The following is a 13,046-nucleotide window of genomic DNA, read 5'->3' on the forward strand; positions in this document are numbered from 1 at the left end:
AAGGACCACATCCTCCACACGTTCCTGCTGCCAGGGGGTAAAAAGCAAACGTCCTGTCTGTGTGTGAACGACTGAGCAGTGCCGGATGGATCGTCCCCACCACAGCTGACATTTTCACTCCCTGAATTTGACATCGCGGATCGTGTCGGAGCCACGGGAATTGAATTGTTGACAGGAATTGACGTCAAGCCTGATTTTCTGCCCGAACAGTATCACCCGGTAAGCTAACTCTCCAAGCTAATCTAAAACCAGCTAATATACCTGACTCCAGGTTATCAGACCACTAAGATGAAATGTCTCCTCAGTTTTATTGATGAACACAGGGTAGTGTGTCCGTGTTTATTCAGCGTAATCATGTAAGACCATAGATATATAATGAGTTATTTTTTAGTGTAGAAGCTAACATTATAAAGGTAGATAAGTAACCATCAGGCTTTTTAACTCATTGAATTTTGGGTTTAGTGTTCTCCACGATAATCCATAGATTTGTCTTTGGAGAGAAGCAAAGGAGTGCAGACAGGTGAGACTCACCCAGGTGTCTGTATAAATCTGCCAATAGAAAGAGTCCCTTTAATCTATGCATGCAATATCTGTTTTCTGGCACACATTAGATCCTATTTTGGTCACTGGAAGTCGGCCCTGTTACTCAGCACCACTACTACTACTACTAACCGTTACTCACCTTGTATGTAGATGTGTTGCATAGGATGAGTTAATTGTTAATTTATCTTTTATTGCTCACACTGACAGTTGCTTAAACCTGTAAAGTCCACTGCCTCGTCAGTCGTTCAGGGTCGCTTGTAGTTTATAGGTCACATTATGAGATGTTATAGTTTATATTACAGTCTGCAGACTGTAAAAAATAGTAATAATTAGAATTATTGTGAATAAGTTTGGAGACTTTACAATTCAGTTTAGTGTTTTATTTAGTTTTATTTCATTTTATTACTTTCCGTGTTATTGTTGTAAAATAACTACAGTGTGTGTGCATACAGACACTATGGTTTGGAGATATGAGTACAGAAGGGTGTACTACAAACATGGTTTAACACAGCCAGCCCTTTTTTTTTGCATTAGCTGGTGTGACCAAACCTAAAACCACATTTGGGGATAAAAGATATCAAATTCTCTGTTAAGCAGACTTTCTGCTTCAGACTCTGTAGGCTTTCACATAAAAAGGGGCATGTCACAAATGTCATATAATTCTTCCTCCACACAAAATGATCCCCATGAGTGCTGCCAACTGCCATCTTATAATGTCTCTGCAATCTATAACGGTAAATATAAAGAATATGCAGAAAATCATGCGTCTGTTGATTTTGCACAGAGAGCAGTAAAATAAACATTTTAATTCAAGTTAGTTGTTTGATCGCTGAGTGTGCTCTCACTGCTGCTCCTTAGAAACCTTATTTCTAAGGTTACAGCTGCACATTATAGCTCTGAAAATGTCCTTAGTTTGCAAAATAAAATGTTACACATCTACCCAGTATCACTGATACACAGTCCAGATTTTGCAGACTGTGTTTGAATTTTTTTTTTTTTTTTTGCTCCAGATATATTTTTAATATTACCTTAGACAGGTTAGCTAGAAGTTTCTTCCTTATATTTGAAAACAGCATGGCTGACATGTGTTTGTTTGCTGCCAGCAGCTCGTTGTTCTAGGGGTCTGCTTTTTGTATTTAAGTATTATTTTAACAATGTCATGCAAGCAGCTCAAGATATACAATTATCATTTTTTAAAGCAATGATGTGAAATTTGTTTGATGCTGAACTTTGTAAAATAAAAAGCATGGCAGCTTTTCCTTTGACAGCTCTCTCTCTGTGCATGCACCACCTACACAAACATGTTGTGCATGGAGTGGAGCCAACACCAGACAGGTGAAGTGAAATACTATTAATAGAAATTGGATTGCAGGTGAGAAATGAACAAAGATCTGATCTGAAAAGATGTGCCTGTTGTCACTGATGCATGATCTGGTTATTTTCAGTCAGGATTACACTGACATCTGTCCTCCTCCTGCCATCAGTGGTGCATTTTCGATATGAAATTGGGACGGGTGAGATGTTTCACTGCCTTTAGAGGGCCGTTGGGCGATGTGCATGCGTCTTACTTTGTGTGCAAAAGGCCCTGGATTCATATTTTGTTTGTTCCACGCCTGTATGATAATACATACTTTATATGTGCATTATCTGCAAGCACCTCAAGCTTTACAGTTATATACAACAAGATGCCTTACTTTATGTGTGTGTCTGCCATTTTCAAAGGCTTTTCTGACTGCTATTATGGCTTGCTGTGCGGCTCGTTGTTCTTTGTGTCTAGTTCTTACTTTGGGCATGAGATGTCCTGGGTTCAAATTTCACACGTGGTCTAAGGCTGTATGATAAGATGCAGTGTTTGATTAATGTCTGTACACAATTTGACCTATGCAGTGAAATAAAACCCTATGAACTGATGACTTAATCTGACCCGATGTTTACATGATCCCAGTTCCTCTTGCAGTTATACCTGAGGCAAACAGGGGTGAGTCTACAGGGGGTCATGGGGTGGACTATACCATATTTATTTTAAGGCTTTAGTAACATTATTTTGCATGTCAGAACATCTTTGTTGGTATTGAGAATGTTGATATGCTCGCCTTTCTTGATTTACAGCCGCCACATCCTCCTTTAACCCTTTAAAGTTGATCGGAGAGCCTGCGTGCCGTTTGCAGTTTTTTACTTTTTTTTTTTGCAAATTGTACACAATATTTATTTTTGTTTTTTGCTGCAGTTTTAAAAAATGAGCTTATCTCAGAAATTATGAAGACACTTAAAATAAATTTCCTGTGGTTGGAAACTATTTTGCACAACTTTTTTGCATTTATAGTTTTAAGGGATATCTTTGACATTTCTGTAACTAGAAAAGTTACTTTCTTTTGTAGTCTTTGCACTTTTTAGCAATTTATGTAGTTACTATGGACTTAATGCATACCTATTATTAAAATTTGGGATATAATGGTTGTATTGATGCATAGCAGCTTGAAATACTCCAACAAATGGCTCTACATCAAGTGAAATCTAAAGATAAGCTCTGATGGATTTTTTCTATGGTGGGCTTAAGGTTTACAGAGAGACGCACTCACTCGTATACTACCACACTTATACACACAGACACACACAGATGCACAAAAACACAATCACGTGAGCACACACCAAATGTACATCATTGAGGAGCGAATACTGTCACAAAGTGTTCCAAGAAGACCCGCCCTCCACCTGCAGCCCTGATTTGGATAAGAGCTTCAGTAAGAAATGCAGATTCTTTGAAACAATGTTCATGTTGGCTGCAGTCAGTCATGACAATGTTATTGCTCTTTATACAGAAGAACAACACTAACAAAAAAAGAAAGTAAGTTGAGCAAGATTTCGTCAGTTCGAGGTTCTGAATGATTAATTTTTGCTTGATTACCCAGCCATAGCATGCAGGATATTTACAGTCTGGTTCAGAAATGGTTTTGCCCTCTATGAATAGTTTCCTTCTTCATAACAGCTCTGAGGACGCTGATTTGTTTTTCTTTTACCTTATTCATCTGGTTGATTTCTTCAGAGCTCTGTCCACATTAATTGACACGTCCTGACCAGGCCTCGCTACTCTGAGTCATTAAACTGGATCATGCATGTGCTGTTGTTATCCTGTTTTTGTTCTGATTTCAGTTACATATAGTTAGATTCAATGATCTTAATTAGATTTTTTTTTTTTTTAATCAATGCATTTCCCAAACATGGATTTAACCTACTTGAAAAAGGTTTATGGTCTAAGATTCAGTCTAATCCACGTCATGTTTAACTTACTCTACCTTACACTGCAGCCATCAAATTAATTATCTTTAATGTTCTCTTAAAAAGGAAACAGTAACCCACCACTTAAAATGTGAGTAACTTACTTCAGTGCACATGCTCTGTGGCTTTCTGTGTCTGGCTTGCTGCTCTGGGTAAGAGAGATGGGGTCTGAGTCAGTCCGGGTCACATTGAAACCCTTTAATTTTATGGTTGGTGGTCCTTTGGAGTGTACGCAGGATGAGTGGAGCACAATAACAATGCGTTTGGTGAACCAAAACAGTGCCCACAGCTATCGCTCTCTCATCTAATGACGGCTTTGGTTGATGATACCTGCGCGAGAACCAAGCGAAACAGTAATTAGGGGTTGATGAAGGCATGCACATCCTCACCTGGTCTATCCTGTGGTTGTATATAAGGTGGCCTGGGAGGAGAGAGTTCAGAGTGCAGATGTGAGAGGACGGACGAGATGTGAGGAGCAAACTGCTGGAAATTGCAAAGTCTCCATTCATAGAAAAGGTATGACAAAATGCATGCTCTGTAGTCAGCATGAGTCTGCAGGGAAAGCCTGTTGAAATCAGATCGGAGATCTGAGAGCTTGTTTATGTTTTTACATTTATCACAAGTCCAACAACTGATAAGTACAGTTATTGGACTAAAAACCATTAAAGTGATTGATAATGAAAGTACTTTTGTTATTTAGTGACACAGCCCTCCCCATTTATCCAGGTTTGGGACTGGCAGTCGTCACTTTTGTTATTTAAAGACCTAAATATTGATTTTATGGAAACACACGTGACATGGCAGCACTTAATACTAAGTGTTCTTATTATCATTTTGTTGGGCAATATGAATGGAACCACTGCCTGTTGATCATTGAATTCTCTGAAAAACTATCTCTGTAAGATCTCTTGGACTTCAGAGTGCAGAGTTTTATCTTTCCCCGAAGAGCATCGGTAAGAAATACAGATTCTTAGAAGCAACTTTATTCGTTCTGGCTGCAATATAAAAATAACCTTATTGCTCTGTAAGCCTCTATATATGATCCTAAAACAGAGCACTTTGTACTTTTTTGTCTTATGTCAGTTTTTCAAAGCCTAAGTTTGAATTCATTTTTTAAATTCTTTTTTTATATTTATCCTTTATCATCAGAGTTTAAACGCCTGAACATAGTCAAACGTTTGTCATTCGTTGGTACATCAGGTCTTAATGACAGAGCTGTGATACTGGTGAATGTGTTATCGTCCACAGACAGCATTTATGGCACCTTTGCTTGCTTCACGCTGGCCAAAGTTTTATTTCTCCTTGTAAAATCTCCCCTCGGGCTTCGGTAGACCTACCCTAGTTTGTGATCAGTAATATAACGCCAGCGCCATCCCTTTCATGTGAACGCGTTAATATCTAGACTGATAAACGCTGGGTTGACTTATTACTTCTTTGTACAGACTTGTGTTCTTTCCCAGCTGAAAGTAAGGATAAGAATGACTGCAATTATGCTGTTTGATTTTATTTTTGGAAAGACACAAAGTACTTCTTGCTTAATCTTACTGTTTCAGGCGCCTCTTTTATTCACTGCTTTGTTTGGTTTAATTCCCCTGTGCTCTTCTTTTGTTTCGTTTTGTTAACAAATTCCACTTTTCTTTTTCTTTTTTGTTACACCCACTTGTTTCTCGAGATCTGCCTCTTCAGACTACCCTTTTAAAACTTTTCTGGTGCCAAATGACGACATCTATGCTCCTTGTACTCATGATGCTGGATTTAAAAAGGTGAAATGAGGGCAGAAAGTTTCTTTCTGTGCTTTTATGATTTAGTTTAGTTTGTGGATTAGCTCACCAGTATGCATCACCCTAATTACTCACTAATTTATTAAAAAGATGTGTGGGTTTGGAGTGGTCATGGTTTGTTTGGTTAAACTAATCCATGGAAAGCAGTTACTCATGTTCTCTTTTTGAGGCTGCTGGTAAAGTGTCAGCCAGAATTCCTGTGAGACCTGTAACCCACCACAGACTTTATTTCTGCCTTGTCAGCACATGAAGTTGGTGATGACGAGGGAAACTGGTCATCGAGCGGTGTTTACGCGTGGCTGCAGGAGCCGTGAGATGTGACAGTAGTGCAGATAACACTGGTAATAATGGTTAATCACCACAAGTGCTCTTGGCCCTCGGCGCTGATACCGCCTGGTTACAGCGGTGACCTCAGCCTCCGAGTTCACGACTTTCTCTGGCTTCAGTATTTTCCTGCTTGCTCGTGGATGGCTACCTGATCTGTAACAGAAGCCCGATGTGTCTTGTTTGTCCTTCCTGTCAGCGCTACAGTTTAACGGGATTCATTTTCGTGCCAGTGTTAGATTAGATTTCCTCTTCCCTGGCATTGGTACTTTATACTATATAGAAATATAATCATTGTATTTATACTTATTGGTATGAAGATGTTTTGTTTGATGTTACTGTTAAAGTGGTGTATTTAAATAGAAGTTACACTTATTTTGAAAATGGGAACAAATCTTCAGGGATACATATTAATAAAAAAATGTATCGCTGAAATGATAATAAGTATATGTTTACTTATTTACTTATTTGGGGGGTTGGGTATGGATCAGGTAGAGATTATCCTGTCATGATGGGAGACTAAAAAGACAAACTCAGACCGACAGGTGACGTCTTGAGACATCCGAGGTCCTCTGCATGCTGTCGGGGATTGGTGACTAAGCATTTTCCCTCCTTCACCCCTCTGCTGCAGCTCCAAGGCAATCATCATGTTTTCCATCCGTGGCCTTCATGTTGAAGAGCTCACGTCTGTGCTGCAGACTGCCAGTCTCGCCCGCCAGCTTTTATCTTAACTGTGCGCACACACACACACACACACACACACACACACCCCACTAAAACAGACATGGTGACATGAGTGTGACCCAACACGCTGACATTCGGGGCACTTGTTTTGATTGGACCTTAGCCATCTGCCAGTGAGGAATGTTTCTGCTCCTTCACTGTTTATTGCACCTCGGCTTTTTGGAGCTGCCCATCCTCCAGACGCTGAGATGCATGTGTATATTTAGTGTGTGGAACCTGAAGATTGTCACAGGCAGGTTTCTAACTGCAATAATGGTGCTCGTGTTGATGTTGACATTTGATAGTTGACGATTTATGTAATCGACTGACTGCAAACATCCGTGTTGCATGTGTGTGTGTGTGTGAGAGCATGTATTCATATCGTTGTGAGGACTAAAAATTGGAAGCTTACTTTACTTGTGGGGACCTAAATCCTGGTCCCCACAAATTTGAAGGCATTTTTGAGACTCAAAATGCGGTTTTAGTGTCAGGGTTACGTTATGTTATGGTTAGGTTTAGGGTTAGGCTTCATTTTTGATGATTAGGGTAAGTGGCTAGGGAAAGCATTATGTCAATGAGATATCCCCACAGGATATGAATACCCGACGTGTGTGTGTGTTTGTGTTAATTTTTTAAGGTTCTTAAGTTTCAACACTGACGCCCTTCATATTAATTAAAGCCTTTCCTCCTGTGTTTGTTGGGTGGTTCATGTGTAATGTAGCAGCAGAGCTTCTAGTCTTCTGGGTTTTGTTGGTGTCTGCCCATTTTTTGGTTTTACAGGAATTAACCCATATACATTTTGGGAAACTTTTGTTTCAGACTTGTTAGGCTGCAAATAGAGAAAGAAAACTGTGATTATAGTGTCCTGGAGAAAATGTGTCTTGGCTTTTTCCCTCGCTGCTCGTCTCTTTAAAATATTCTCACCTTCTTCTAGACAAACATTTGTCTCGAACATGCCCGTGAATCTGTTTCACCTCTGTGCTTTCACTCTCTAATATAGGCTGACACACCTTGACTCTCTTATAAAAAATACATGCACAAGATGAGGGAGATATCGGTTTACTTCTGGCAGCTTTCCTGGGTTTTAACAGGGAGCGCTAACAGCAGATAAACCACAAGGTGAAGCTTCAAAACAGCTGGCTGTTACTCAATCTCATTCTTAAGATTCGAGTTACTTAAGACCTTTATTTAACCAGGCAAATCCTGTTAATATGAGGATGTTTGGCTAAGGCAGTGGCATTATAAAAAGCTGAAAGAACAATAAAATATCTGCTAGGCTTCTGTCAACTACTTAACTTCACTATATATGTGGACCAGTTATACTTATGGCACAACATAGTGTTCACCACACACTCCCTCAGCAGGAGCAAGTATTTGTTGCTTTTACTTCATTATCTTCTAGAAATATCAATTTTAGCTTGACTAATTTATTTTAGTACCATTGTTTACTCTCAGCTTCCCCGTGTGCCTGAACGTTAGCAGGCAGCAGGAAGGAGACCAAGGTTCAGAGTTCCTGCAACTTTAAGGAGGATTGTGCAACAGAGACTTGCAGGGAAGAAAGTTTGAAAAAGTAGCACCTAAAGACGCTTTTGAAGTTTTATTCTATTTCTCTCCTCCACCAACTCCAGAAGAAGGCCTCATTAGGCCAAGTGGTGGGGAAAATGTGGGAGAGAGGGTGTAATCCACTGGGGAGAAGAGGAGAGTTTTCTCTTTGCCTCCTCAGATCAGAGACCTTTGCAGAGAGGAGTAAAGACAGTGCCTGAACTCAAATTGGTTAGTCAACTTTCCCTAGATAAAATAAAACTTTTACTTTTCCAGGCTGCATTTTTCCAAAACATCACTGATGTTTGGAAGTGAGAAATTTTAAAGTGAATCATCCTGATCACTTGCACGTCAGCCTACTTGATGATTCTAAGTTGATCTTTTTCAGAGCTGTTCAATGCTATAGTATTAAGTAACTGCATAGGTGTCAACAAGAAACACTTCAGTTGCAGAAAAGAAATATTCAGGGTTCGGCTCAGTTCTTGACTTTGTGGCCTGAGTGTCAGACAGGAAGTGGACGAATCGATGGATAAGAGCACACATGGTAGATTTAAGCTGGCAGCTGCCATTTCAGGTTTCGTTTTAGTCCTCATTTCTTTTTGTCTACCTTTCCCTATTTGTTTCCTCCTCACCAGTGACTCGTAACCTTCATTTTATCTGTCTCTCTCTCTTCCACAGCCCGCTGCACTCCCGAGGACCCTGCTGCTCTCTTCAGACTCACATTTCTCCCTCCCCAAATCTATCTCAGCTCCCAAGTTACCCGTGAGCATTACTCAGCAGGCTGGGAGCCTCGGGGCAGACCGACTGAAACAGCCTCTTTACTCACCGGCTATCATTACGCACCTCTGTAGGAAAAGGTGAGCTTCTTTACAACAAAATGAATGGATGTGTTTATTCAGCCCAGCTTTGCTTGTAGACCTGCAGGGTGCACAGACATGAGTAGAGACTCTGTTATAACAGTGGACCCTATGTGGACATGATCCTATGTGATTGGACTGTCAGAGTTTAAAAAAGTGGAAATCACAAGGGTTTTATATAGTCGAAACACACAGTATTGGATATTTTCCCACCGACACCGATTGAGTAAAGTGTTGAAAGATCAGTAAGTCCTGTTTCCAGTCGACAGACGGCACATTGGTTGGGATTGTCAGTGATAATCTGTGCTATAATTTCCTGTAATTGTCTGTAATTGGGGACTGTGTTTATCCCACGGTTTCCTGTTTGCAGCATGTGCTTCGTGCTACAAAAGCTCTTTGTGTCACCTTGTGTGTTTGGTGTTTAATTAGAAGTTCACAGCTTTGCTTCAAGCAGCAGTTATTTTGTATATTATAGAGTGTTATGGTAGCCATGTTTCTCTCCTGCTTTGGATGAGGCTCTGCAGCGCTCTTTCTTTTTGAGCAGATACAAGCTCCAAAATCTTTCAGTTGTCATAATTCAAAAAAGAATCGATCTCGGGCTCAGGAAGACTTCAGTGTGCACATTAAGCTTAGGGTCAGGACTTTTTCATAGTGAGCAATCCAAACCACACAGCAGCATATTAATGTTGTAGATCGAACATACATACATCATACATACATCGAACAGATGTGTCTCTGGGGGACCTTTAACATGGAGTACCACTGAGAACAAGTTAACCTTTGTCCTACCTTTTTCCTGGGCTAATGTGCTCATTTTATCCGAACCATAGCTTTGTAGCACCAGGTAGGTTAACACTTTATTATGCAATTATAAGACGCTCCCATAGAGAGCTGAGCACTTGAGGGTCCTCTGCAGTGTCTTTGTTGTTCCTAGGGCTGCGCACGTCTGGACAGAACTCTCAGATGTCGTTCCTGCGAGCTGCCATGATTATTGCCTCTGTGCTGACTTTCAGTTCAGCTTTGTTCAGCCACTGGTAGGATTTCTCAGTATCAGCCACTTCTTCTGTCTGTTGGTGGTACATGCTGTGCGGGGGCCTGTCCTTCCATGATGGTCCCTCTTCTTGCTCGACTTCTGTCTCGGGCTTCTGCTGACAGAGATGTTCACTAAGAACTTGGGAAGATCCTCCCAAGTCATGGCCATGAGATGAACTTTCGCCCCCAGTCCGATGGGGGCGCTCTGGATCAGCCTGACTACTAGAGATTGGAATTGATTAGAATTTTGTGATACCGATTTCGTTATCAGTTGCACTTATTGATTCTTTTTCTTATCGATTCTCGTTGGCTGCACTTTGAGAGTCACCACCATCTCTAAGCAGCATTTTATTAATTTACATTCATGCAAATTAATTACACGCTGCCTGGTCAAATGTTTGTGCTTGTTGGAGGCATTTCCCCTCTTTCTTGTGATCATTGAAAAAAAAAAATTGCACATAAAACAACAGAACACAATAAAATTAAAAGTAATGTCCACGCTGTAGGCTGCGTCTGTCAAGAACCGTAGTTCTAACACGCAAGCTGGACCCAAAAGCAAACACAATACACAGAAATGCACACGAAACAAATTTATATTTTAACTAAAGGTGACCCGGAATAACCAAAGGGAACGCGCTGCTTTAGTGTTGAACAGAAGAGACCGGAAAATAAACGACATGGGAACGCCCTGATCGGGACCGTGGGAGGGATCGGGGCCGGACCATGGAAACCGGAGGGAGGGGTGAGTGTCCGCGGGAGAGGATTCCAGGGAGACGGAGAGGATGATAGGTGGTTTCTCTGAAATCCAGGCGGGCAGGAGGACAGGCAGGTGAAGGCACAAACACACCGGACAATAACCTGAGCACACAGTGACAGCATTAACACAGTTCATAAAATCCAGGAATTCAAGTTACCACTGAATGGCGACTGACGGACTGGTGTGGAGCAGCCGGCCGTGCGGGGTTAAATCGTCCTCCTGATGATCGCCTGGAATGGGATGCAGGTGTGGAGATGACAGCCCCACCTGAAGGTGTGGCCACCTGGGCATCCCAAACGCTTCTCAGACGCCGAGCCGCGGACCATGACAGTGTCACTATTTTCCTCCTCTGTCACACGAGCAGAAACCAGCTGATTGTAGTGAGAGTATAGAAAGACAGGCAGACTAACCATTCCAAGGAATTGGACTACTGGGTTTTCATTTCCCGTCCCTACCGACGAGTCTCCCAGTACCTGCTGCCACCATGCTTCACCTTAGTAATGTTATTAGCCCGGTAATGAGCAGTGCCTGGTTTCCTCCAGACATGCTGCCTGGATTCAGGCCAAAGAGTGCAATCTTTGTTTCATCAGAGTAAAGAATTGTTTCTCATGGTCTGAGAGTCCTTCAGGTGCCTTTTGGCAAACTCCGGGCAGGCTGTCATGTGGCCTCCCTGATGAAGGGCCCTTCTACCCCGATCGCTCAGATTGGCTGGGATAAATAAGAGAAACATATGAGAAACATCAACATCAACCCATATATTACTGTTAGCGTGCTTGTTTTCTATCAGAAATTAGGCATCCAAACTACTACTACTACTAACTGTATTGTGTTACGTACTATCAAAATGTTAACACAATCTTATCTTATCAGGAAGTCCCATACAGAAACTATGCTGTTTAGACAGCATAGTGAATTTCCACCAAATAGTGAAGCGTGCTTGCACACAAACACTGATGTCTCCAACAGATATTGGTAGTCTGGTATTTCAGGTCTTCAACATGCAATCCAAGTAGTTTCCTGAAAAGCGAGGTAATGCCACATTCTGCTCAGTAATTTCAAAGATTTAATCAAACTGTCTTTTTTATGGCTTCTGTCCTCCCCACAGATCGACGTCCTCCATCCACTGAAATAGACATGCTCATCTGCTCCCCTCATGGCCGTGCCGCTACATCCACCAGCCTCTTTCACGTTGACTGGGCGTTCCTGTTGGCTCTAGCTGTGGTGCTCTGCCCCATGGGCCAGGTGACAGGTCAGGTGGAGAGTCAGACGCAGTCACCTGCCCAGGTGCTACAGGACTTGCTGTCCCGCTATGGCGACAACAGCACCATCACGGTCCCTCAGCTGCGATCTCTGTTAGCAGCCCTCAGCCAGGGCCAGAGTGAAAGTGACAGCGACAGCAGCAGCACAGCTGAAACACCAACAACCACACCTCCCCAGTTCAACGGCTCCAAGGTACAAAACCTTTTCATTCTCTCCAATTTGAGTTAAAAAAAATTTCTGTTGTGGAAAAAAATATAACAAATAGAAGCTAACGACTAAAATTAGCTAACGAGTTGTCAACCACAAAATGATGAAAAGCTAAACAAGTGTTGGTACTTGTGTACCTGGTCTGCTACCTAGCAGGTGAGGACATTCCCTTAATTTGTATGGTGTTGTAGAAATTGCAAAAAGGACCAGAAATGCAAAAAGTAAAAAAACAACAACACATTTGCTGGATATATTTACACTTTTTGATGAGGAGCATGTTAGCGGTGTTGGCAAAGCCTTAGCACCTTTGCAGGACTCTGAAGTAGAATCATAAATCCAGCTTTAGTCCTGTCTGGAAGAAACAGGCGGCACCGGTTCCAGATAGCTGAGCTGTTTAGCATATTTCCCATACTTAGTGTCGTGGCTCATTGACTCACTCACTTGTTGATCTGCTTTCGAATAGATTTGCTGTGAGTACTAGTGGCCAAGTGTGAACCTTTCCAAAGAATGATGATTAGGACATAACATGTGAGTCAGGTGTTGGTTTTTGAGATGCATCTGTGTGTGAATATGGCAACAGAAGAACAAACACTTAATGTCTTTGTGCGGGTTTATGAACCAAAGAGAACAGAAGCAGAAGTGCAACCTTTAGCCAACTGCTGTCATCACGTCCCACCTCCGGTGCCTCACAGGCTGGTATTCTCTGCCAAGTGCTTGGTCACGTTTCTCACGCATCTGGCACAG

At 41.7% G+C, this 13,046-nt stretch overlaps 1 protein-coding gene across 3 annotated transcripts in view; it reads left to right on the plus strand.

The window, feature by feature from the left end:
- The window catches only part of slc39a14 (solute carrier family 39 member 14), a 29,494-nt gene continuing 16,448 nt past the window's right edge, over positions 1–13,046 (plus strand). For 2 of the 3 annotated variants that reach the window (XM_039620772.1, XM_031756608.2), the window contains exons 1-3: positions 1–219; positions 8,868–9,046; positions 11,941–12,287. In XM_039620772.1, coding sequence (XP_039476706.1) covers positions 11,970–12,287 — 318 coding nt within the window. In that variant the 5' untranslated portion in view covers positions 1–219; positions 8,868–9,046; positions 11,941–11,969. Of the gene's footprint in view, positions 220–502; positions 521–4,235; positions 4,336–8,867; positions 9,047–11,940; positions 12,288–13,046 lie in introns of those variants that run through there. The other variant, XM_039620773.1, reaches the window with a different exon arrangement.

The sequence above is a fragment of the Oreochromis aureus genome, linkage group 12, assembly GCF_013358895.1.
Source record: "Oreochromis aureus strain Israel breed Guangdong linkage group 12, ZZ_aureus, whole genome shotgun sequence".
NCBI classification, from domain to species: Eukaryota; Metazoa; Chordata; class Actinopteri; order Cichliformes; family Cichlidae; genus Oreochromis; species Oreochromis aureus.